The sequence below is a fragment of the Cucurbita pepo genome, chromosome 18, assembly GCF_057944985.1.
Source record: "Cucurbita pepo subsp. pepo isolate OVF chromosome 18, ASM5794498v1, whole genome shotgun sequence".
NCBI lineage: Eukaryota > Viridiplantae > Streptophyta > Magnoliopsida > Cucurbitales > Cucurbitaceae > Cucurbita > Cucurbita pepo.
Window position 1 is genome coordinate 7,876,369 of NC_141815.1, and position 26,099 is coordinate 7,902,467.

Sequence of the window (26,099 nt, forward strand, 5' to 3'; positions counted from 1 at the left end):
ACAGGCTTCTTCGTTCTTTGGGCTATGCTCGCTTGTATACACTCGAGCCCTCTTCTCAACAGTCTGATACTTCTAATCGACTACTCTATAACGAACTTCCTCGTTCTTTGGGCTAGCTCGCTTGTATACACTCCAAGCCCTCTTCTCAACAGTCTGATACTTCTAGTCGACTACTCTACAACAGGCTTCTTCGTTCTTCGGGCTATGGTCGCTTGTATACACTCGAGGCCTCTTCTCAACAGTCTGATACTTCTAGTCGACTACTCTATAACGGACTTCCTCATTCTTTGGGCTATGCTAGCTTGTATACACTCCGATCCTGCAGGCAATAATAGACTAGGTGAGATTGGATTGTAACCTTATTTTTGAGACCAGGAAAAAGAGAATATCAACTAAGGAACGGATCCAAATTTTTTATTTTCTAAAAATTCAACATAACACAAATAAAAAAAAATTGAGCTAATTTGGTAATCTAAATTGGTCGGATTCTCAAATTATTTAAGTGTGTTATTTATTTATTTATTTATTCTAATATAAAAATTGAAGAAAGAGAGAGAGAATGACGTAATTACCACAAAAATTGTCCACGCGTTGAGAAAATGAACCCATCAGATTCATACAACAAATACATTCATTACTGAGCCGACGACCGACCAGACCCAAGCACAGCACCCAGCACTCAGCAGCAGCCTTTTCCAAGTCAAGACCGGAGCCTCCACCGCCACCTCCGCCTCAATTCTCCTCCTCCTCCTTCCCCTAGGGTTTCTCTGATTCCAATCCATTCAACATCGTCCTGCGTATGCTCGATTCTCATGGAGGTACTTCCATCCCCCAATTTTCTCTCGTCTTCACGTCTTTTGCTTCTTTCTTGTTTTTGTTGCTTTGACGTTTCTATTTTTTAAATTCTCTCTCTCTTCGATGAAGATTGTTCTTTCTTGGATTACTTTTTGTATTCTACCTACTTTTCATCATGTTTTTGGATTCCATTTTTCTCGACTGTTATTCGGATGATAAAGTGGATGTGGATGGATATATTCTGTTACTGGATGCTTTTTCTTTTCTTATCTTGTTGTTTTCATGGAGTAACAGATGTGGAGATGAGCAACTTATCTGTCTCTTTCTAGTGTGTTTGCCTCTTGAATCTGCTTTCTAGCTGTTTCTGTATGTAGTTCTTCCGATCTCTGTTTCTCTTCTCTTTGGTGCCGGATTATTGCTTTTAGCTCTGCAAATTTGTGTGTTTAAGCTATTTTGTTCTCGTTTGGATTGACTGTATGTGCGTGATGTAATTCACTGGAAATGTATGCCGTATCTCCAAATTATACTTGATGGTAGTGTATATCATTTCCTTGTTTAGTTGTTTATAAGTCACGCACTAGATCATGTTTTTTTGTTTTGTTCATACAGTCTCCAACTATGGACGAAACAAAAAAATCTGAAGCTCATTTGACATCAGCTGCGGCTTTTGTCGAAGGTGGAATCCAGGATGCTTGTGATGATGCTTGCAGTATATGTCTAGAAAACTTCTGTGACAGTGATCCTTCAACGGTATTACTTATATTGTGATTTGATACTTAATGGGACGTCAGATGGTTTCTGTTCAACTTAGTCAGTTTCTATATTTTGTGCAGATGACCAGTTGCAAACATGAGTTTCATCTGCAGTGCGTTCTTGAATGGTATTTATTTATTTTTTTGCAATATCTGTTTGAGATATCAGATAAACTCGTGAGCACCTTGTGTTACTATTGATATGATAACAAAGACAGTGGAAGGATGTTTGGAGACTACCAAATACCTTCCTCTAATTGTGGCTTCTTTTTGTTATTAAACAACACTTTTTGCTACTCTAAGTCCAATTGATACACCATTTTGCAACTACTGGGTATACTTGGGTATTCCATTTTTTATTTTGTATTTTTACGTCAATCAACAAAAAGTATCTTCTTTCCTTTTTCCTTTGAAAAGGAAAAAAGAATGATAGTGAGATTCTTGGATTTTGGAAGGTTTATTTAAACATCTTGCAAGTGGAATCTTACATATTTGATTTTTTAAACAGTGCTATAGAGAGGAATGCAATTTTGAAGGATTATGCTAGGTTTTGAGGGGTTTAATCCTCAATAATGAATCTGGGTTTTTTGAATTCTTCCACTGATTAGTGTGCCAGACTTCCAGTGCATGATGGTGGTGATGGTAGTGTTCATAAGCTGTAAACTAGTTAGTAGTGTGGCTTACTTCTCTCATTGTTAGGACTCACATGTATTTAACATCCAGGTGATCACTTACAATGGATAGGATGGTGGAATTAGGAATTATGACATCTGTTTCATTTTGAGAATGATGTGTCGAGTTTTCTTATATCATCTCCAAAATATTGAGACAAGAGAGAAAAAGGTCCTTAGATCTCTTGCCTTGTGGGCGTTTTTCTTGGATGAGTTAAGATGTATCGACCCATGCCCAGGAATTGGAATCCTTATTCAGCACTTGATGGCCTCGACATTCCGCTGCATCCCCTATAACATAGTCATGTTTCTTACTTATTGCTTCTAAGAGTGAAGACTATCCCACAAACTAACATGAGTCTTTTCAGCATGCTTTGTTCTCACTTACGTGCTCCCTAGGAATCAGGAGGTCACCCCAACATAGAATTGTTCCAAGTAAAGTACACTTAATTTTAGAATTTCTATGATTGAGTCACCGAAAAAGGAAGGTGCACCGTTGGTATAGGTAGTTTAATTCTTTCCAGCCTTTTTTAGGCATCCTATCCTTAAGCTTGCTCTCATTTGGATGTGATCTCGGTTCATTCATAAACCCCTTGTTTACTCGGCTATCACATAAGAAAAGTTGAAAGCTAACTTTAAGAGATGCATATTGTAGTAAAGATTCTTGGATTTAACCATTTGCATGTGGTATTAATAATAATCATTCTTGGATATTAGTTTCTCATTAAAAAAGAAAAAGAAAAAAAAGAAACTTGGATTTAACCAAATGCTTATGGGATTTTAACCCTTGGAATGGTACAGAATTGACAAACATTTGGCAGCTAGAAGATTTTGGGTACAAAAGTATTGTAGTTTATATGAGGATTAAAGCATATATGAATACGTTATATGTTGTTTTTTTCCATTCTCTTGCTAACTCTAGTTGATAAAAGACAGGCTCCCTGATGATCATTCCCGTAAATACCATCCTGGTGCTTTGAAGCTCATCTTGACATTCCTTTTGATGTGACCATATTAGGAAATTAAGTGCTAAATATCTTAGAAGACCCATTCAGCAAATATTTCTCTGCCTTTCGTTTTAAGTTATTAGCTTTGTCAATGTTTTTTTTTTTTTTTTCTTTGCAGTTGCCCAAGTCTTTTGAATGTTTATCTGTTTTCTTTTATGTGTGTTTGCATTTTTTTGCTGATTAGAGTTTGTTGCGTCTAATTTATTACAAGTTTGGACTGCAATTGATCTCTAATATGTGTAAGTGATTTCAACATCTTGAGTCTCAAATAAGGATTTATCTTCTAACGAAGAAAAGAAAAAGAGATTGTGGATAGTTGCCTTAGTTGTTTGTGGATAGTGGAAGTCCAGATTTCGCTGCTCATTATTTAATTATACATGCTCTCCGCTGATTACTAATAATTACTAAAAAATAGTTCTCATCTTCTGACTGCCTTGTACCGTATCCTTTAAGCTTGATCATTGGAAAAAGCTTCCTTCCTCGAGGATTGTTGGATCCTCATAACCATTTTTGTGACATTTCTTTTTGAAAAAAGTTATCTGATAAGGACTTTCAACCATGGGACAATTACTCAATCTCATGGAACTCATCACAACCGCCACTGTTCTAATAGAGAAAACCTACTCTTGGATGTGTGATAATCAGGGTCTTATAACCAAATCTCTATTGATTGGTTTACATGAGCGTCCTATATTTGGGTGAAATTTTTTTGCTTCCGCTTCTGATTCTCTCATTTCTTAATAAAAAAAAAAAGTTGGGCTTTTTGATAGCTTTCTCATGAAGCATTAGTACTTGGGACAAGATTCAGACGAGGCACCCCTGTGTTGTTGTTGTTCTTCTTCTTCTTTTTTTTTTTTTTTAATCTGGGCATGGTCATACATGGAAGTGGAACAAAATAAATTGGTTTTGAGTTTGGTTGAGTTAACAAGAACTTGGAAAACCCAGGGACTCCTACCACACTTTTTTCGACAAGATATACTGATTATTCATATCATTTTGAATGGGTCATACACTTCCACTTGTGTTTTCAGTGGACCAAAGTAATCGACTGAATTGAATAACTTCCTAGACTTGCATCCAGACTTCTGACAGTCAACATTGGATTTAAACATCATCTTTTCAGTAAGCTTTGTCTTGCTCATATTTACATAAAAATACAGTAAACCAATTATCATTAGATAAAAGATCATTTAAACATGTTTCCTATTAGAATACCAAGCTATATTTAATCTCTTGGATTACATACTAATAACAGGTTTGCTTGGCTAGTTCATTATCTGTTTCTTGGGCTGCTTGGGTTGTGAGTTTGTTCCTATGGATCATATACTTTGTTACTGTTAGACTGAGGGGTTTTTCTTGTTTATTTATTTCTCTCATTCATTGTCCCATGATGCTTTATGATGATAGGTCTCAATTGGGGTTGATTTTCATTCGGTTCTATAGTTTGTAAGACATGAGAGTTTTCAGGGAGGTTTAAAATGTCAAGTTCTTAGACTAGAGTTGAGGTGGTAATTTTTTCAAGTAGAAATGAATTGTTTTTCTCTGTAGGGTGGATGCTTTCTATAGCTTAGGTGATACGTATCCTTGACTAAAAGTTGCTTGATGAAACAATTGTTCTTTATTCCGTATAGTCAAAAATAATTTTCTCTTAAAATGTGATCAAATACTTCAATTAATGAGCTAAAATACCATTGGGATACATGAAAATATACTGATTTTTTTAAAAAAAATGTCTCAACTGGTTTATGTCCCAACACTTAAATGAAGCACGGTTTAAAAATCATTTCGTTTTTTGTTTTTGAAAAATGTGATTGTTTTCTCCTATTTTCTTTACAATGATTTTCTCCTTTGTTAAGTAGCTAAATTTAAGAAACAAAAAAATTTCTAAAAACTACTTTTTTTTTTTTTAGTTTTCAAAATAATAATACTAATACTAATACTAATACTAATAATAAAACATTTCTCTAAGAATTGTAAAAAACATAAAGAATTTGTAGTTGTATGACTACTTGTCGGATCTCAGTTGCACAATAAACCTTGCAATAAAGTTGTGTATTATTTCTACATTAAAAGGAAGTTTGCTCTGTTGAGGTTATGACCGGAATTTGAATTGGAATGGTTCAAACATGTTTATTTTGTTCATTTAAATAGGTGTCAGAGAAGCTCCCAATGCCCCATGTGTTGGCAACCTATTAGTCTGAAGGATCCAACCAGGTTTATACAGATTTTATATTTTGTTTCAATTTTCATTTAATTTTACAAGTAGATGAAGGTAATATGAGGTGGTTCTGCAGCCAGGAGTTGCTCGAAGGTGTAGAACAAGAGAGAAGTTTTAGACTTAATCCAGCTAGAAACTCAACAATATTTCGCCATCCCACTCTTGGTGACTTCGAGTTACAGCATGTATGTAGCCAGTATGCTATTTAGCCTGATATCAGTGAATCATGGGCACTATAATCTAAGTTGGGGCACATTTTTTCTCAATGCAGCTACCAGCTGGTGCTAATGATGCTGATCTTGAAGAGCGTATACTCCAACACCTAGCTGCAGCAGCTGCCATGGGACGAGCACGCCATGGTGCTAGAAGGGAAGGCCACAGAAATCGGTCAGGAGTTCATGGCCGTCCCCAGTTCTTGGTGTTCTCTTCCCATCCCAATTCTTCGTCGACCTCTCCACCTCATGGTGACAATCGAGAGGGTGAAACAGCCCCAAGAATCATGGTAGCTGCTGTATCCCCACCTCCACCTGCAGGAGAAGAGTCCCCACAACTCAACACATCAGTATCTCCCATACAAACTGACCAGTCTTCTCCTTCCGTGCCTCAATCCAGTTTACATTCTTCTAGTCAACTCGGATCTCCTTCGAGGGATAGGTATTCGTCTATCATTGGATTTATAGAACATGCCATTGTATGCAGCCCTTAGAATTTATTAGTCATGAATTAATATTGTTTCCCCCCACCTTTCTTTGGAGATCTTCCAGTCAATGTCAAGATAGAGCTGGACCATCAGAATTACAATCATTCTCGGATTCGCTGAAGTCTCGATTTAATGCAATGTCAATGAGGTTTGTAATATGTCTTAATGGCCTTTATTTTCCAAGTGTAATTTCTGATTATTTCATTCTTTCATGGCTTACAACATCTCTATCTTTCCTTCTATTTTTAGGTACAAAGATTCAATCACAAAGAGCACAAAAGGTTGGAGGGAAAAATTGTTCTCCCGCAACACTTCAATGTCAGATATTGGCTCTGAAGTTAAAAGAGAGGTCAATGCAGGGATAGAAACGGTATCGCGCATGATGGAACGTCTCGAAACAAGAGATGCTAGAAAAAGTAGCAGTCCTGAGTCCAGTAATGCAGGTAATAATAGCTCAGTTTCAGAATCAAATAACAGACAGATACCAGAGAATGGAGGAAACAATCGTTTGAATGACACAAATGAAGAAGGGCCACGCCGACCTGCAGAATCCAGTTCAAGTTGAACAGTCGCAGAATTGGCTTCACTCAAAGGCTCACATCTTATAAAAGGTGACTACTGCAATTAATTGTTTTACCTCTTCCATATGTACAAGAAATGCATGGAGTTGACGGATGTTTTAAAATTTGAAGGGAAAAAAAGAAAAAAAAAAAGAGAAACTTCAAAATATTTACAAAAGTGTCTCAAGTTTTAGTTTATTTTATGATTAGTTAGAGTATATTTATATATTAGTCAGTATATCATTTAAACTTGTAATAAAATAGCTTATTTACTCGTAAGTTAAAAGGCCATATTCTGCTTTTTCCCATCTATCAAGTTGTGGTAGGCTTCTTCACCTTTACTACCATCCTAATTTGGTAGTCTTATGTGAGATCCCACGTCGGTTGGAGAGGAGAATGAAACATTCAAGTGTGTGGAAACCTCTTCCTAACATGCTCGTTTTAAAAGTAGTTTTGAGGGGGAGCTCTTTAGAAACCTTGAGGGGAAGCCTTTGAAGGGAGAGCCTAAAGAAGAAAATATCTGCTAGCGGTAGGCTTGGGTTCTTACAAATGGTATCAGAGCTAGACACCGGGCGGTGTGCCAGCGAGAATGTTGGGCTCCCAAGGGGGTGGATTGTGAGATCCCACATCGGTTGAAGAGGGGAATGAAACATTCCTTATAAGAGTGTGAAAACTTTTATATTGTACGTATTTATAGGTTAGGTTAGGCCATTGTTGGAGACGAGTCGGAGAGATTCGGGTCCGGTCTTGAATGATTGTTGAGACTTGGAAGGAATAGTATATGCAGGTTTCTTCTTACTGAAGTGAAATTGTGGCAACTACCAGTGAGTTGAATCATTGCTGTCATTAGGTTTCACAGTAGAGAAGGTCTTTTGCTTGTGGGATGGATGATTGTGAAAAAGACAGTAGGAGACAATGAATGCCGGACTTCGATCCAAATAAACCGTTCCCTTTTACTATTTATATTAGGATGTGTTCGAGAGTGTCTAGTGTTCGACGTTGAAAACATGTTTTTTAGTCATTCAAAATTAATTTTTAACATTAAATTGATTTTAATTTTGAATGATTAAAAACATGTTTCCGATGACTCGAGAAGGTTGGCTCATGTTTTGAGCAAATACAAATAGATTCTAAAAAAATGGGCTCTCGTATTCAACCTTCGTTGAACATCGGGAAGTTTGAGATTCATCCTAGCTGCTTTTTATGTATGGTTGAAACATACTTTCTGTCTCGTCAAAAGATTACAAACATGAGAAAAGTGATTTTAAAAAATTAAAATTTCGATAAATTTTTATTCTTGGGTTATTATTTTTTTTTTTTTTCATTTTAGGATTACTTAGATTCTATTTAAAATTATCTCAAAATTTTCTTGACGAATATAAATTTAACGGTTTTGGTTGATATAAATATTAATTTTGAAATTTACTTATTCAATTTTCGACCTATAATTCGTTTTTTGTACTAATAATTTCTAAAATCGAGTTTTAGGCCGTTAAATTAAACATAATTTAACAATAATTGACCTCTTTTTTTGTTCGGTCGAAAGTTTATATTCTCATGCTTTTACGTGTAATAATAATAATAATAAATTAGACAATTTTGCAAATAATTATATATATATATATATATATATATATATATATATATATATATATATATATAATTTTCCAAATAATTGTTTTGAATTGAAATAAGACATGGTGGAAATTTAAATAAAACATCAATGATTGACAAAAAAGCAAAACAAAAACAAAAAAGAATTCATTTAATTGGGCATCCAAAGTTTGAAGATTTATTATCATATTTATTCATGTCATTTCTAAACGGTCAAATCTACCCTTGCATTAATGGCAATCTACTTCTTTGTCGAGGGCTATTTCGGTCATTTTGATTGGCTGGTTGGTGAAGTCAAGCAACCTATGAGCTTCAACAGAAACAGAGCCACCGACAAAAACCGGCCAACCACAGCCTCACAAACTCCCTATTTCCAATTAATTATTTTTGGCAAAAAAAAAAAATCTTAATTTATATTTTAGAATTTGCATGTGTTAGCCCCTACAACTTTGTAAAATTTCTAATTGGTTCTTCAATTCTTATGTAATTATTAATTGGCTTACTCGACGTGTTCAAAAATTTATGGATCCTATCTTTTTATTCGTAGGTCATTTATGTCAAGTGCATCTATCCTGTGATTTGAAATCGAAATTAATCATAATTTTGAACCCGTTCTTCTCATTACTGCTCTTAGCTGAGATAAGCGATCTAATGCTTTAAGTTAAAATCAACTCGACTCCATCATACATATTTTGGTTGGAAAGTGGAACGGAACATTCATTATTAAGATGTGGAAACTTCTCCCTAGTAGACGCTTTCTAAAACTGTAAGATTGACGACGATATGTAACGGGTCAAAATGGATGATATCTATTGGCAGTGAGCTTGAGCTATTACAAATGACATTAGAGCTAAATATTAGGTGGTGTGTCAACGAGGATGCTGGCCCCAAAAGGGGTGGATTGTGAGATTCCATATTAGTGGGAGAGGAGAACGAAACATTCTTTAATAGGGTGAGCTTGAGCTATTACAAATGATATCAGAACTAGACATCAGGTGATATGCCAACGAGTATGCTGGACCCCAAAAGGGGTGGATTGTGAGATCTCGTATTAGTGGGAGAGAGGAACGAAACATTCATTATTAAGGTGTGGAAAACTCTTCCTAAGATGCGTTCTAAGACGGTAAGACTGACGACGATATGTAACAGGTCAAAGTAGACAATATCTACTGGCGGTGAGCTTAAGCTATTACAAATGACACCAGAGCTAGACACCAGGTCGTGTGCCAGCGGCGAGGATGCTTGTTTCATGTCACATTCTTACCTAAAGAGAGATTGAATATTATTTTCGTGCTTGAACTTTCATTCATTAATTAAGTTTTTTAACGGATTAAAATTTTGAATAACCTCGATTATATTATATCCCATTTTGAAGGTCGGGATGATCAGCTACTGAGGTTGAGACACGAATTCAAAACTTATTATATGGCACACTGATCAATCGAGAATGTTACTTATAATTCAAGTAGGGCTCGAGTGCTCATCTTGAAAGATCGAAATTAGACGAACAACCTAGAGTTAGTGAAGCAAAATGCTTATTTTGAAAAGAACCAGATATAAGAAATGTGCACGGGTTGGGTTGGAAAAACCTTTTGAACCAACTTGAAATTTTGAATTTGTTGAGTTGGTGATCCGAATAACCAGAATAGAGTTCATCACCCAATTCTCTATTTTCGAGTTGGGTTAAGTCGTCGGGTTATTTTCTTTTATTTAAAAAAAAATCATATTTATCTACCGTACATGTTATATTAATAATTAAAATTTCATAAAATTCAAATATCAAACGTCCACCAGTTACAATACATCATTAACATCGATTGTAAAAGTAAAATATTATTAATTTTCGTAATAATCTTAAAAGTAGGATAAGGTTGAGTTGGGTTGAATTTTATCTTAAAATTGGTCGAGTTGACCCAACAAAAAAAAAATAACAACCTATGAACCGACCCAAAATTTTTATTTTTCAAAAAAATAAATATATATTTTCAAAATCTTTTCTTGATTATTTATAGAATGACACGTGTCCTTCCCTAAAATAATTATTTATGTTCAATAATATATTAGAATAACTTCTAGAAGAAATATTTTTTAAGAAATAAAATCACTTTTTATATATCCTATTTAAAATGTTAATATATTTTTTTTACTGATCATAGTGGATCAAAAATATTTTTTAATCTTAATAAATACAAATCTTTTAAAATGCGCTCATATTATTTTTTGTCGGGGCGAAGGTTATTTAATTTATATAAAAATAATAGAAAAAGACGATTCTATCGAAGAAAATAAGGCACTTCGATGATATTTTTCGTTCAAATTGTCAAACCCAACCGATATGATGAAACTGAAACATTATTTAATATGTCGACATAAATATTAAAAAAAATATATCTTCTAAATTTTATTAAAATTACTATATTGTGTCGGTATCTAAAGAGCATTATATTAAATTTTTGACGTTACTTAAAAGTCAACCGATAATTTTTACTATATTGTAAATATATATATATATATATGAAACATAATTTATTTAACGTGAATATAATATAAATAATAATCATTTTATCGGGTTGAAAAATATAAAATGTTTAATTATTATTTTAAATATATTATTTCGAATTTTTGACTTTTTTTTTTTTTAATAACTTTTCTAGAATTTATAATTGAAGTCGATATTTCATATATATATATATATATATATTATAAATAATGGAAGATATTGATAGATATTTGATTTGAGCACTCACTAAAATAAAAGAAAAAATATGGTCAAATGAGGAAAGAGGAGTGCCCCACTGTGAGCTGTCGGAAGCTTCTAGGATCGCCTACACCCAGTTCTACTTCTTACCATTTTTACATCCAATAAACACTTGCCACGTGTACCAAATCTATTTGCCCATTGCCGACATTTCCTTTGGCCACTCCACCACGTTTTCCGACACACAAACTATTTTTGCGTGTTTTTTTTTGTTTCGCCCGCCAAAAAAAAAAAAATAAATAAATAAATAAATACCATTAAAAAAATAGCTAAAATTAAATTAAATTATGATAAACAAAGCTTTTTTAGCCTGCATTTTGTATTAATAATATCATTATAATATTAATTCCGACCTCAAATTTATTCAACATTAATATAATATAAAATAGTCTATTTCAATATTAAGATGAGATATTTTAATTCTGTGAAAGTCTTTTAAGCGTTTGTTGCACTGAAGCGAAGGAGTCCCGACGTCGTGTTGGAGGGCTTGCGTCTACGCTTCGCTCGCTCGCTCTAACGCTCGTTTATTTCTATTTTTTAACCCCTCTTTTTATCGAGCCTTTTAATTATCATTCTTTTTTAAAATATTGCATTATAAATAAAATAAAAGGTATATGTCGCTCCCTATTTAATTACTTATTTTTATATTGACCAACGCCTCATATGGAGATAGTATTTCTCATTTATAAACCCATGATCTTCCACTAAATTAACCAATAGTCAAGAACCTATGATTTTCCACTAAATTAACCAATAGTCAAGAGCACCTGATTGGTATATGTAGTAGTAACATTCAGTTCTTTTAAGTCTCTCTTAATCATTTTATTTTCAAGATCTCTCTCATTTGAACATGACAACGGTATTTTCATGTATATTTCATGTACTCGGGTGTCAGTTTTTTTTTTTTTTTTTTTTGTAATATTTGATTTTTTCGGGTAGGGAGTCGTTAAACTTTGGACCTAGAAAAAACAAAAATATTTTAATTTAGGGGAGAATAATTTAACAAAATAAATTTGGTGGATGAAATTGATTTAATGACTTTCCACCTTATTTATTTATTTATTTATTTATTTTGCATTTAATATAAATTAGGATTTTAGGTAATTGCGTAATTCAACTAAAAATTTCACTCTTAATTTGTACGATAAAAAAATAAATGGTACTTTTAATTAATACGGAATATATATATATATATATATATATATATATATATATATATTATAAAATTATAAAATAAGCTCTGAAAAATAAATAAATAAATAAATAAAAAGGAATAAAGAACCCACGAAAAAGAATTGCTCTCACAAGCTATCACACTGGCTTTACCTTCTCCCTCTAGAAGGAAGCTTTTCCCTCTTTTGTTCGCCGGAGCCCGCCGCATTCTCCGGCCGCAATCCGCCATGGGTTCGACCGTCTCCGATGCGTTTCAGTTCTACTTCATATTCGTTTCTCTCCTTCTTTTCTTTGGAATTTCCTCTGCGTTGCCGGAATATTCGAAGCCTCGCCTGTCGTCTCCTTCTGCGAATTCCTCTGGCCAGATTAACTCCAACTCGGTTCTCGTCGCTTTACTGGACTCGCATTATACCGAGCTTGCAGAGCTGATTGAGAAAGCTTTGCTGTTGCAGAATCTAGAAGATGCTGTTGGAAATCATAATTTGACTATTTTTGCGCCGCTAAATGAAGCTTTGGAGCGCGATCTTGACCCTGAGTTCAAGCGGTTTCTTCTCGAGCCGCGGAATTTGAAGTCGCTTCAGACGCTGTTGAAGTTTCATGTCATTCCGTCTCGGATTGGATCGGGCGAGTGGCCGAGGAATGCGGAGTCGATTCGTCACCAGACGCTTTCCAATCATGTCCTCCGATTGACTCACCACCGCACGGGAGAACGAACCGTCGATCTCGCTAAGGTTATTCAAGCCGACGCCATTACTCGGCCCGACGGCGTCATCCACGGGATCGAGAGGCTGCTCATTCCTCAGTCCGTACAGGATGATTTCAACCGCCGACGGAATCTTCAGGCAATAACCGCCGTGAAACCGGAAGGAGCACCAGAAGTCGATCCGAGGACTCACCGTTTGAAGAAGCCGGCTCCACCAGCCGAACCGGGCTCTCCCCCGTCCCTACCGATATACGACGCATTGGCTCCAGGTCCGTCGCTGGCTCCGGCTCCCGCGCCGGGACCAGGCGGTCCTCACCACCACTTCAACGGGGAGCGGCAAGTGAAAGATTTCATTCACACTCTTCTACACTACGGCGGATACAACGAAATGGCGGACATATTAGTGAATCTAACGTCCTTAGCCACGGAAATGGGGCGGTTAGTTTCAGAGGGCTATGTGTTGACCGTTTTGGCACCGAACGACGAGGCGATGGCGAAACTGACGACGGACCAACTGAGCGAGCCTGGGGCACCGGAACAAATTATGTACTACCATTTGATTCCAGAGTATCAGACGGAGGAGAGTATGTACAATGCGGTTCGCCGATTTGGAAAAGTCCGATACGACACTTTAAGACTGCCGCATAAAGTGGTTGCGCAAGAGGCCGATGGTTCAGTCAAGTTTGGGCAGGGAGATGGCTCGGCGTACTTGTTCGACCCTGACATTTACACCGACGGCCGTATCTCAGTGCAGGGGATTGACGGAGTTCTGTTCCCGCTGGAGGAAACGGAAGCGAAACTGTCGGCAAAAACAGTTCAACACGTGAAGGTAGTGGCCAAGCCAAGGAGAGGTACGTGAAAAGTTAAATTTCAGCATCTTTTCGTTTTACAATACATTTTCCTTGCATCAATTGTTAGATTTGTTAGTGTAGCGTCGGTTTCCATGGCGGTTCCTAGGTCTAATTGTCTGATTCCGGTGACCGGTTTAGACGCCGGATTGATTAGGGATTCTACTGATAAATTGGGGCAATTTTTTCGGTGTTGAGAAGGTGTATAGTGAAATTCACTCATTGGAATTGCTTGGGAAGTGGGGATTTGATGGCAAAGTTTGATCCGTTGAGATGGGCCTTTTCTGAAACGGATTTTCTGGTTCAACTTTACTTTTGATGAAAGATATCGAGTTTCTTCAATGGGTTTGCTTGGAATCTGTCTGGATAATCTTATGAAAACAAAAATTCAAATTAAGATCTTCCTTAGGGTTTTTTGCAAGGGGAAAAGGAAAGATTAGCTCGACTTAAAGACATTATGAACAAAAATTTTCACTAAGATCATCTTCTATTTTGTATTATTCTTTGAATTCTTGTGATAATTATATGCATGTGGGTTTTGTTTGTTTTTATGTACATTAGATTGGAATTATCATGGCGTGGCTGTTGAGTTATCAAAATCACCAAATGACTAGAAAATTAATTAAGAAGTTCTTTTCCTCTCTTAATTGTTTTTAATATAAGGTAAAAAAGTGATTAGGAGAAAAGAAGTATGAGGACAACAGAAATAATTAATTGGGTTGGTGAACTCAGAATATCTTATGGGTTTTCTAAGGAATGGGGCCCTTTGAAGAGAAAAACATTTAAAACAACAGCTGGTGGAGGAAAGAAAATGCTCGTCCTTTGCCCATTAAGCTTCCTTTTACATATTATTCCTCTTGACCTAAAATATTGTTGGCGTCTTCATAAGTTTTAGATTTAATTATTCTTATTTTATTTTGATCTCTTAGCATTCATTGAATTTTATATAAAAGTTCTTTCTACTAAATCATTTAGCATAAACTTAGCATCGCATTCATCTGTTTTGTTTTGTTTTTTCTGCAGTTTGTAATTAAACAAACATTTAAAATTTGAGGCCTTATTTTAGTTTTGATTTTCATATTTCATACAGAAATTAGAATTCATAGTCAATTTTTTAAAACAAAAACAAGCTTTTCTTTTCAAAACTCAACTTGATTATGAATCTAAGTTCAGAAAGTAGATAATAAACCAAAGGAACTCATATTTTTGTAATGTTTATAAATTTAATTGTGAAAAACTAAAAAAATAAATGGTTATTAAACAGGCATGTAAAAATTTGGAGGCTGTAAATAGGATTTAAAATTGTTCTTCTGTTTCTATTGTTACAATGGCAGGGAAATTGCTTGAAGTGGCATGTCGGATGCTAGGAGCCTTTGGCCAGGATTCGCATTTCACAACTTGCCAATGAACAGTTTTCCCCCCCTCCTCCAAGAGACAGGTTTTTTTTTTTTTTTTTTTTCTCTCTTTTACTCATTTCTTGCTGGTCTTCTATAAGTTAAAGGGATATTAAATTGGGATCTGCATTAAAAGGATTACTTATTAAAGAATATAAGGCTCAATACATTGAAGAAGACAGCTATAGTTTAGGCATGTGCTTTCAATGTGCTTTCAATATGAATTCAAGTTCCTTAACCCTAAAGTTGAACTAAAAAAAAGAATACCTAAAACCTAAACCACTTCGTATTGTTATTTATTTATTCTGAAAATGTAATGGTCCAAGCTCACCGCTAGTAGATATTGTCCGCTTTGGCCCGTTACATTTGCTGTTAGCCTCACGATTTTAAAACGTGTTTATTAGGGAGAAGTTTCTACACCTTTGTAAGGAATGTTTTGTTCCCTTCTCCAAGCGATGTGGGATCTCACAATCTCACAATCTACTAGCATAGCAGACATAGTGTTACAAATGGTATCAGATTCAGATACCAGGCAATGGGCCAGCAAGGACGCTGGACCCCCAAAGGCGTGGATTGGGAGATTGTGAGATCTCACATCGGTTGGAGAGGGAAATGAACCATTCCTTATAAAAATGTGAAAACTTCTCTCTAGTAGATGCGTTTTAAAACTGTGATACGTAATGGGCCAAAAAGGACAATATTTGTGATCAGTAGGTTTGGGCTATAACTGGAAATTGGTTTTGTGAGACGAATAGGAGGTGGAATGCAATTTCATTAATATAGATATTCTTGTTTGTTGACACAGATGCAGAAATGTTGTTCATGAAGATGTAGCCCTCCTTTAATGGGTAAACTTGGGATGATCTCCATCCCCTTTTTTCTCTCTCCTTTTTTTTTTTTTTTTTTTTTTTCATTATTTTCATGTGAGCTTCAGTAAAGAAAAGAAAATCCACTGTGAATTTCAATCCTCAGCTATACTATTCAGTACATAACTGTATTTTTTTCCTTAGATTTTTTCTTCTTTTTTTTTTTTTTTTCCTCTTTATAATTTAGTGTTCTTATGTTGATGAGTGCTTAAGGTGGTTGAAATGGGCAAACATAGATGGGGTGGAACGTCTTGTTGTGTATTATTCCCCCACTGCATAATAAATTTGAAAGCTGAAATTTGTGCAACACAATAAAGCTGTATTTTTCCCTCTTCTATCACTCTTATCATCACATTAATCTTTACTTTGCGTACACGTTCCCTTTTTAACTTTATTATTTACTTCAAAATTACATGTTTTTTATTTTTCACTTTTTTTTTTTTTTTTGGAAAACATCTTCAGCTTTGTAGCGATAGTTAATTGAATTATGAAGTAAAAGTTATATTGTTCGACGTGTTTTCTGTACTTTGTACATTCAACTTTTGTTCATTTGAGTTGTTATACTATTAAAAAACGATTATTTTGGTTTTTAAAAATACAAGATCGAAGTGAACTAAAGTATATGAATGGTTTTTTTTTTTTTTAAGAGTTGGGTCAAAAGAATATTGTAATGTTATTCTTACTAATCTTTTGAGGACCTTTATACTTTTTTATTTTGTTTTGGTAAATCCCACTTAAAAAAGATGCTATAATATGAGATTCCAGATCGGGAACGAAATATTCTGTGTAGAAATCGAGAAAAAAGCAAGTCAATATTTGTTAGTGGTAGGCTTGAACTTCTACACTACATGTCTCTCTAAAATGTTTGCCTCGTTTTGTCACACTCTCCTTGTGCTCGTCATGTTGATTGCTCACCTCCCTCGCAGCAACGTTATATGTTGTACCTCCACCTCGCTCCTCACCTTCACACAACAATGTCATCACAACGAACAACCTATCGCACGCCATCCTTTCGTCTTCTCTTTCTCTTTTTGGTTTTAATCCCAAGGTTCTTCCTCTTAGGTTCATGAACCCAATAAGACAAGTAGAACTAAACTGGTTGGTTGTGTCCAAGTAGTCATTTGTTCGATTCTTCTTTTGCAAAAACTTAAATTGATTTGGTTCAATTCTTGATTGAGCACAACATTGACACACAAATAATTCTTTCCAACAGGACAGATGTATGTATCCATTATGGACCAATAATGGATGCTTTAGACCTTAACACCCAAGATTCAAGGTACTCGGTAAAGATGGCTACATTCCTAACCAGCTTGCAAATGAATCAATCATTTCCAGAAGATATTGGGGGTAAAAAAACAAGGGATACAGTCCTTTTCTCAACTTGGGTTGGAAGAGTTCAGCACAAAACAAACCAATCAACCATTGAATTTCAACAAAGTTGCACATTCATTTTTATTTTAAATGGGAGCGGCGTGGTACCTGCTTCAACTGCAACTCGGAGTTTAAAAATGTCCCTCATTCTTGTTTCTCCACCACTCCATAAACTTAACTTGTGCCCCCATGGTGTCCACCCTGTAAAGTTGATACCAATGATTTGCGATCTCATGGCCAAAAGTCCAACCGAATACACCTCCCGCCAGTAACGACAGCCCAGCGCCTGTCATAACACATCTATGGCATAAGCATGCCAGTATATTACGAGCAATTTATGCATCTTTATACATAGAACAACAAATGCTCATGCTCAACATTTAAACAAGCTAAGCTAGTTAGCCTTACACTTATTATGCCTTTTGGTTTTCCTTGACACAGATTTAAACATAGAAAAAGATTCCTGAGGTCTTGATATATAAAGCCAGCTCCTCAACTCTTTTAGATTGGAATCAAGAATTTGAGCCTTGAGGTTGTCAGGATTCTACCACAGGACATTACACGTTTCAACTTTAGACGCTAATCAAAATATCACCCTATTAAGTAAATCAGGAATTATTTTAGGCCAGTATATGTTCATGTCAACCAAACCCATGACCTATTTGAGTTGTCTGCATAGTATAGTATTGTGAAGGTTCTAGCCAATGGCATAAAAATGTATAAAAATGGAAATAATGAAAAGGAATGTGAACTGATGAGAAGCGACGCAGAGATCGTTGAACCACGTGATACTTAAAAATTCTAAGAGAAGAAACAACCGCCACAACATCGGTAGTAAAGTAAACTAATAGTTTGCATGCTACAGATATTCATTTATTTATAAGAAGCAGTTAAGTAGAAAGACAAGGCAGTTGAATACCATGTAAACTTCTCGAGTATTTCCATGCAACACCGGCAGTTGATACAGCTCCAATAACAGTTCCTGTAAGACCAAAGTTCACAGCTTCTCTGGCAGTCTTCAACTGAAAAAGAACAGTAAGCAGCTAATGAATGAGGAAGAATCTAAAAGCATGTACAAGAACTCTCAATCACAGAAAGTTGAGGTATCTGCCTTCGCCATCCTGCTATGTTGGAAAAATGTGAAACAAAATGACAACCATTCTTAACCCGCCAGTCTTAAGGACATATGCTGCTTAAGCAATTATTGATATTTCATCCCGAAGAACGTGTAACAGGCCAAGTAGTAGAACTTAAGAAGGCAAGGGAGATCATATAATGAATCCATGATCGAATTATTAAACATTACAGGCAGTATCATAATGTAGATACTAACTGACAATAAACTGGAGATTACAATATGATAGTAGAAATAAAATGCATCAATTTGATAGTAGAAATGATAACATTCCAATAACGATTAATGGAAAACAAAAGAAAGATGAATTTCCTTCAAGTAATTTCAGAGCAATACAGCACGAGAAGGGTAGGGAGACGAGGCACACAACATTGTAACTTAAGCCATTGTGCATCAACAATCCTCGGGCCAGGAAGCGTCAGATTATCCCAAATTCAGAAGGAAAAACAACTCTATTACCTAATATCCAGAGAAGAAAGTGTAAACGAACACATCTAATTTCAGATATAGCAATCTAATAATAAATCTCAAGTTGGAAATGTTCGCCCTCAAAGCTGCAGGATCAAGATATAGAAAAATCCAGAGAGATCATCCGAAACACAAACTGGCATGCATCGATCAAGAAAACAAAGTAATAAAACAAACGATAGATATGTGCATACTACCAGAGAACAAAAGGAATGAAGCAAAGAACACAGTGAAAGAAGACGAACAAATACGAAACAAACGGAAAGAAATTGATCCGCGGCTCCAGGGAGCTCCATCTCCAAGCAGAAACGCGCAATGGCAGAACAGAACAGAACTCACAAGCACCAAGTAAAAGGAGTAAAACAAAAGAAAAGTGAAGGATGAATTACAGCGGGGCCATGGACGGGGTTGAAATCAATAAATTCCTCGACATCGGAGCTAGACCATGGAGGAAGTGGCTTGTCGCGCTGGACGAATGGAGAATAGTTGTCGAGGATCGAAAATCTCTCCGACCAAAATTCCTTGTAATCTTCCCAGTGCTTCCTGAAGAAGGATTGAGACGACGAATCTTCCATAACTTTTCCGGCAAAAAACAGATTAGGAATGAGATTTCAGGAACCAAATCCGATTGAAACCAGAATCCTTTAGCTGTTCTAGCTCTGCAATCTCGTTCTTCAGAGCTCATTTTGTTTTGTGTTCGTGACGAAAATGAAGATCGTTTAATGGCTGCAATGGTTTTGGGCCAACGCAAGGCCCAATAGAAAAGCCTACCATTTCGGCCCATATAATACCCATTACAAAATTTTAAAAATTACTCCCAATAAATTGGAAAAGGAAATCCAAAAACATATATTTTTTTATCTATTATTAAGTTTTTTATCTATTATTAAGATTCTAATCTCTAACCTGTCTATCGATAACTGAAAAAATTAAAAATTACGAGATTAATCAATTGAATTTTGGTCGGGTTGAGACATTTTTTAGACTCAACCTAATTGTTCTTAAATATTTTCAACTCAAACTGTAACCGCTCAAGTCCACAAGCTAGTAGATATTGTTCGACTCAAACGGTAACAGCTTAAGCCCACAACTAGTAGATATTGTCCGACTCAAACTATAATAGCTCAAGCCCAAAGCTAGTAGATATTGTCCGACTCAAACGTAACAACTCAAGCCCACAGCGAGTAGATATTGTCCTCTTTGGGCAGCTCAAGCCCACACCTAGTAGATATTGTCTAACAACTCAAGCCCACAGCGAGTAGATATTGTCCTCTTTGGGCAGCTCAAGCCCACATCTAGTAGATATTGTCCGACTCAAACTGTAACAACTCGAGCCCACACCTAGTAGATATTGTCCTCTTTGGGCAGCTCAAGCCCACAACTAGTAGATATTGTCCAACACAAACTATAACAGCTCAAGCCTACAGCTAGTAGATATTGTCAAACTCAAATGGTAACAACTCAAGCCCACAGCTAGTAGATATTGTCCAACTCAAACGGTAACAGATCAAGCCCACAGTTAGTAGATATTGTCCTCTTTGGGCAGCTCAAGCCCACAACTAGTAGATATTGTCCAACTCAAACTATAACAGCTCAAGCCTACTGCTAGTAGATATTGTCAAACTCAAAATGTAACAACTTAAGCCCACAGCTCATAGATATTGTCCTCTTTGGGCAGCTCAAGCCCACAACTAGTAGATATTGTCCAACACAAACTATAATAGCTCAAGCCTACAGCTAGTAGATATTGTCAAACTCAAATGGTAACAACTCAAGCCCACAGCTAGTAGATATTGTCCGACTCAAACGGTAACAGATCAAGCCCACAGTTAGTAGATATTGTCTTCTTTGGGCAGCTCAAGCCCACAACTAGTAGATATTGTCCAACACAAACTATAACAACTCAAGCCTACAGCTAGTAGATATTGTCAAACTCAAATGGTAACAACTCAAGCCCACAGCTAGTAGATATTGTCCGACTCAAACGGTAACAGATCAAGCCCACAGTTAGTAGATATTGTCCTCTTTGGGCAGCTCAAGCCCACAACTAGTAGATATTGTCCAACTCAAACTATAACAGCTCAAGCCTACTACTAGTAGATATTGTCAAACTCAAACTGTAACAACTTAAGCCCACAGCTAGTAGATATTGTCCTCTTTGGACAGCTCAAGCCCACAACTAGTAGATATATATTTTGTCCTCTTCGGGCTTCTAGGGAGAGATTTCCAACCCTTGTAAAGAGATGTGGGATCTCACAATCCACCCTTAGGCCCCAGCGCCCAACGTCCTTTCCAACCCTTATAAAGAGATGTGAGATCTCACAATCCACCCCCTTCGGGGCCAGCGTCTTCAATGGCACACCACCCGGTGTCTAGCTCTAATACCATTTGTAACCTTGTAATGTATTTGTAAGTAAAAATATATATATTTTTTTTTAATTTATAATAAATTCATATTGATTCGGTTCATCTTCCCAATCTAGTTTTAACCGAACCCATAAACTTACTAAACGGGTTGAGTTGATCTAATTTTTCAAGTCATCGTATATCGAAGATCTCTTAATTTCTCACAAGAAACATTGATATCATTAGAACAAAGATTTTATGTACATTTTAGAGGGAAAGAATAACAAATATTTGTATCATATTTTCTCAACAAATGAATAGAATAATTAGGAATCAACTGTGGAACAAGTCTGTGTATTTCTTTGGTGCATCATGTCAACTGCCCTACACACCCTTGGGCTCAGCATACTCGCGATCCGAGGCGAGCATTGAATTTCGGACCGAGCAGCCACCATTCTTGGCGACAAGCTCACCTGCTCCATTGCTCGGAGCTGAAGCTCGACGGGATAGTCTCGAACGCACCCGATTCGGGGACCTGCACCTGTTGTCCATTTGCAGGATAGCTGCCTTCCCAGTTGGTATGATTTGGTTTCTTTGTGTGAGTTTATTCTTTTCAGTATTGATTCATCTGGGATGATCTCTACTTCACAACTTCTATTCTCCTCTTCTAACTTATTTTCCATCTCGAGTTTCTCGATCAGGTTACCTCGATCTGGTATGTGAAGATTGGTTAGTTTTCTACTCAGGTTGATCGACCTCTTTGGCTCGAACAGCTTGGCAGTCGACGTGATCGAGTTCTTGCCAGTCGTTTCTTCAGCAATGAGCTCTGCTATGTCGTCGTCTCGACCACCACTCAACTTTTGAACCCAATCTTCCTCGGTTGAGCCGAATCGAACATGGTGACTGTTCTTTGGCATTTGTTGTCCATTGTCTTCTTCATCATCTGGACTCATCTGAGTTTAACCAAACAAACAAAAACCATGTCAATCTATGCATTGATTTCATTAGAAAAAGAACATCTTAGAGGTTTATTTTCCAATTCTTACCTTTACATCAGTGAGGTTGACATTGTTTTCTGTAAGGAAAGAGATGAATTCTTGAAAGTTTTCTTCCGTGGGACGGTAATGTCCGCTATGAGGCCAAACTGCCTGTTCAAAAGACGGTGAATCTTCGTTAAATGAACGTTTTTAAGGTTGAAGATAAGTAATATACACGGTAGAACTCACGAGAGGAAACGAAGAACGAAAATCCTATAAGCTCTATGACTTGTACCTTTAGGGAAACGAAGAACGAAGAACAAAGAACGAAGAATGAAGAACGAAGAACGAAGATAAGCTATTTACATGGTAGGAACTCACGAGGGAAACAAAGAACGAATATTCTACGAGTTCTATGACTTGTACCTTTAGGGAACCGAAGCACGAAGAACGAAGATAAGCTATTTAGGAGCTCACGAGGGAAACGAAGAACAAAAACTCTACAAGCTCTATGACTTGTACCTTCAGGGAAACGAAGAACGAAGAACGAAGAACGAAGATAAGCTATTTACAAGGTAGGAACTCACGAGGGAAACAAAGAACAAACATTCTACGAGCTCTATGACTTGTACCTTTAGGGAAACTAAGAATGAAGAACGAAGAACGAAGAACGAAGAACGAAGACAAGCTATTTACATGGTAGGAACTCACGAGGGAAACGAAGAACGAAAATTCTACAAGCTCTATGACCTATACCTTTAGGATCCCATTTTCGACAACCAATCTTCCAGCAGCGGACGTGGCTCCTCCGGCCAAGAAACTCGAATGCTGAAACATACCCTTCTGTTTCTTGCCAACGTACAACGCTTTAGAGGTGCTGAGAACAAATATCCACTTCACGTGCTTATCGACTCCGGTCGTGTCGAGGAGCTCCCTCGATAGCTTATACATGAACTTCCCATCTTCCACAACAACTTCATAAGCCATTCTTTCCAGCTGAAAGAAAAACATATGGATGATTCAACATTCCATATATAACACAAATTACGCAAATAAATAACGTTTCGACTCGGGTTTTAAGGACTCACCGGACCCAAGTACTTGATACACTGCTGTTGAAGTTTCGATCTCGGGCACTGTTCAACAAGATTCACTTCCTTTCCTTCTCCTATATCCAACCTGTTTAACTCGAAACTTTTAGTTTCTCGAAAACCCGAGTTCTAGTAATGATGCTTCAAGATTTAGATCAAAGAATGTTTACCAATAGAAAAAGGGTTGTCCACTCTGACAATGAAGCCATTTAGCATAATAGAATTGTAAGTTATGGCCATATCGATGTCGTGGATCGATCTGTCGAAAGAAATAGACATAACAATTAGCGATGCCGAGTTGGGGACCGAAAACAGGAACTATGTAACAATCTATGTCTCGAATTCGATATACTTACAGCTTCAAGCCAGTGCTGTAAAGCAAGCTTTTGACCTTTGTCGTTTTTGGACAAGCCTTTTCCGACCTGTAATGATGTTTTATGACATATGGTTAGAAACTTTCGAGGTGTTCGTAGGTTCATGACAAGAGCTGATAAAAACATGTCGAAGTTTACCTTGGCAGCTTTGGTTCTAGCTCGAGCCCACCGCGAAATGGCAGTCTCGTGTTTCTCTATGTCGAAAAACGATATCGAGCTCCTCTTGAGCTCAGCAAAATCCAAGAGTTTCCACCTGAAACAAAGACAACAATTGTGAACAAGCTCAATATAGATCAAGAACAAAGACACAAGCAAGAACACATACCAACTCTGCTCTACAAGAACAGCACAATCTGCTAGCTTCCTCCTGGTTCTGAAACTTTTATAAACTTTCTGCAATTTCATTGCAGCCATGTGCTTCGAATTCGTCGTCGTTTTGATCTCATCACGATCACGACACTCCGATCTAGGAGATTGAATCTCCATCTCTTTGCTCTTTGGACTATCAGCTACAACAAGCAAGTTTTCCTCTAGTGATACCATCTTCTCCAACTCTCTACGTTTGAAGCTAACGGATATTTCTAATGTCATCTTCCCCGAACCGACCGATTTCATTACCATAGGCTCCAAATCTCTACTATTGAAACTGATGGATCGAACCGGAGTTTTTACTTCGTCGTCTCCGAAACTGATGGATTTCACAGTGATGGATTCTAAACCATTTTCCACATCAATGTATTTAGCCAAAGGGCAGGAAAAGAAAGCCCCCATTCCAGCAAAGTTCAGCAAGAACTAGATTATGAACACTATTCCTGTATCGACAAGAATCCACCCAGAAATGAGAATGAAAAACATAACACAATCAAAGGGTTTTCTCTTGATCTTCAAATCCAAGAACAATACACATGAACAGCAAACAAACAAGCATAGTTCCATTAAAACCAGAACAAATTGGCGGCTAGAACCATAGATCTATAGAATAAGTCAGGAACAGAAAAATACCCAATTCTTAATGATCCAAACAACCTTCAAAACCAAGAAAACAACCACAATCTAAGATCAAAGAGCAAAAAAAACAGGAAAACAGAGCAATATGAACAGACCCATTTCCAGAAATCAAAATCCATACAGAATCTAGCAGTACATTGCCACAAAGATCAGTGAAACAGAGAAATGGAAGTGCCAATTTCATCAGAGAAGCACAAAAATCGAAGAAGAGGCATTGAAGATCTACATAATAAGTCATGAACAGAACACCCATTTCGTTTAAAGAAAAACCCAGATTCTTAATGATCCAAACAACCATCAAAACCAAGAAAACAGCCAACATCTAAGATCAAAGAACAAAAAACACAGGAAAACAGAGCAATATGAACAGACCCATTTCCAGAAATCAAAATCCATACAGAATCTAGCAGTACATTGCCACAAAGATCAGTGAAACAGAGAAATGGAATTGCCCATTTCATCAGAAAAGCACAAAAATCGAAGAAGAAGCATTGAAGATCTACAGAATAAGTCATGAACAGAATACCCATTTCGTTTAAAGAAAAACCCAGATTCTTAATGATCCAAACAACCACAATCTAAGAACAAAGAACAAAAAAAAAACAAGAAAACAGAGCAATATGAACAAACCCATTTCCAGAAATCAAAATCCATATAGAATCTAGCATTACATTACCAAAAACATCAGCAAAACAGAGAAATGGAAGTGCCCATTTCATCAGAAAACCACAAAAAATCGAAGAAAAAGCCATTGAAGGAGGGATTTACCTGAATCAGTGACAAGTTTAGGGGTTTAGGTATTGGATTGGTGAAGAAAGTAAGCGAATGAGTAAGATTCGAAAAGGGAAATGGTAAGAGGATTTGAGAAAGGCGATGAGTTTGGGGTTATAAAGGGAAGTGAAAAGAGAAGGCGGAAGCAGGGAGTGAAAGAGACAATTCCACCGGGGCAGAGTAGAAAAGCGAGGACGGCGAGGACGCGACTTTCCAACCAAATTGTACTCTCACCAAAACCATATTTTAAATTCTTAAATTCTTGGAATAAAAGTCAATTCATATCTTGGTTTTTCCCTTTTTTTTCAATATTTCTTTTTATTTATTTATTTATTTATTTATTTATATATAATTCTCTCTCTTATTAATTTTTTTTTTTTTTTTTTTACTTTTTAAAATTAAAATTATTAAGCATTTTAGACGTAACAAAAATGATAAAATAATATTTCTATTTATGTTTTTTTGAAACTAATCTATTTTTGTCCATAAATTTATT

The 26,099-nt window shown here is 36.4% G+C and overlaps 4 protein-coding genes across 9 annotated transcripts; 2 read left to right on the top strand and 2 right to left on the bottom strand.

The window, feature by feature from the left end:
* The first annotated feature begins 656 nt into the window (after positions 1-656).
* On the top strand, positions 657-7,013 carry LOC111780407 (E3 ubiquitin-protein ligase RHF2A). Of its 5 annotated transcripts, none has more exons than XM_023660790.2 (8): positions 657-818; positions 1,405-1,545; positions 1,629-1,675; positions 5,377-5,439; positions 5,520-5,628; positions 5,715-6,097; positions 6,199-6,291; positions 6,393-7,013. In XM_023660790.2, the coding sequence occupies exons 1-8, from the start codon at positions 813-815 to the stop codon at positions 6,706-6,708; spliced, it is 1,158 nt and encodes a 385-aa protein (XP_023516558.2). In that variant the 5' UTR covers positions 657-812; the 3' UTR covers positions 6,709-7,013. The 5 variants fall into 5 exon arrangements, with proteins under 5 accessions (XP_023516558.2, XP_023516560.2, XP_023516561.2 ...); XM_023660792.2 differs by having other exon boundaries at positions 658-818; positions 6,208-6,291; XM_023660793.2 differs by lacking the exon at positions 657-818 and adding an exon at positions 1,025-1,161.
* Positions 7,014-12,384: 5,371 nt separating this feature from the next.
* LOC111780523 (fasciclin-like arabinogalactan protein 17) lies at positions 12,385-16,394 on the top strand. Its single transcript, XM_023660948.2, has 3 exons — positions 12,385-13,802; positions 15,134-15,237; positions 15,999-16,394. The coding sequence occupies exons 1-2, from the start codon at positions 12,476-12,478 to the stop codon at positions 15,205-15,207; spliced, it is 1,401 nt and encodes a 466-aa protein (XP_023516716.2). The 5' UTR covers positions 12,385-12,475; the 3' UTR covers positions 15,208-15,237; positions 15,999-16,394.
* An 838-nt stretch (positions 16,395-17,232) lies between these two features.
* LOC111779580 (succinate dehydrogenase subunit 6, mitochondrial) lies at positions 17,233-19,725 on the bottom strand. Its single transcript, XM_023659646.2, has 3 exons — positions 19,426-19,725; positions 18,353-18,455; positions 17,233-17,719 (listed from the first exon to the last, which is right to left on the bottom strand). Exons 1-3 carry the CDS (start codon positions 19,609-19,611, stop codon positions 17,565-17,567), a joined length of 444 nt encoding a protein of 147 aa, XP_023515414.2. The 5' UTR covers positions 19,612-19,725; the 3' UTR covers positions 17,233-17,564.
* A 1,859-nt stretch (positions 19,726-21,584) lies between these two features.
* LOC111780406 (IQ domain-containing protein IQM2) lies at positions 21,585-25,793 on the bottom strand. Of its 2 annotated transcripts, XM_023660789.2 has the most exons (9): positions 25,601-25,791; positions 24,150-24,636; positions 23,963-24,077; positions 23,807-23,872; positions 23,621-23,709; positions 23,448-23,538; positions 23,116-23,355; positions 22,429-22,530; positions 21,586-22,335 (listed from the first exon to the last, which is right to left on the bottom strand). In XM_023660789.2, the coding sequence occupies exons 2-9, from the start codon at positions 24,593-24,595 to the stop codon at positions 21,709-21,711; spliced, it is 1,776 nt and encodes a 591-aa protein (XP_023516557.2). In that variant the 5' UTR covers positions 24,596-24,636; positions 25,601-25,791; the 3' UTR covers positions 21,586-21,708. The 2 variants fall into 2 exon arrangements, with proteins under 2 accessions (XP_086975533.1, XP_023516557.2); XM_087119407.1 differs by having other exon boundaries at positions 21,585-22,335; positions 23,963-24,636; positions 25,601-25,793.
* Positions 25,794-26,099: the final 306 nt, after the last annotated feature.

Coding starts and splice junctions, on each gene's coding strand:
- LOC111780407 (XM_023660790.2), top strand. Junction 1,676..5,376: donor CTGCAGTGCGTTCTTGAATG/GTATTTATTTAT, acceptor TCATTTAAATAG/GTGTCAGAGAAGCTCCCAAT. Junction 6,098..6,198: donor GGATCTCCTTCGAGGGATAG/GTATTCGTCTAT, acceptor CTTTCTTTGGAG/ATCTTCCAGTCAATGTCAAG.
- LOC111780523 (XM_023660948.2), top strand. CDS start 12,476: ATGGGTTCGACCGTCTCCGATGCGTTTCAGTTCTACTTCATATTCGTT. Junction 13,803..15,133: donor AGTGGCCAAGCCAAGGAGAG/GTACGTGAAAAG, acceptor TTACAATGGCAG/GGAAATTGCTTGAAGTGGCA.
- LOC111779580 (XM_023659646.2), bottom strand. CDS start 19,611: ATGGAAGATTCGTCGTCTCAATCCTTCTTCAGGAAGCACTGGGAAGAT. Junction 18,456..19,425: donor ACCCCGTCCATGGCCCCGCT/GTAATTCATCCT, acceptor GTTCTTTTTCAG/TTGAAGACTGCCAGAGAAGC. Junction 17,720..18,352: donor ATACTCGAGAAGTTTACATG/GTATTCAACTGC, acceptor GTGTTATGACAG/GCGCTGGGCTGTCGTTACTG.
- LOC111780406 (XM_087119407.1), bottom strand. CDS start 24,595: ATGGGGGCTTTCTTTTCCTGCCCTTTGGCTAAATACATTGATGTGGAA. Junction 23,710..23,806: donor TACAGCACTGGCTTGAAGCT/GTAAGTATATCG, acceptor TTCTTTCGACAG/ATCGATCCACGACATCGATA. Junction 23,356..23,447: donor GTATCAAGTACTTGGGTCCG/GTGAGTCCTTAA, acceptor TTTTTCTTTCAG/CTGGAAAGAATGGCTTATGA.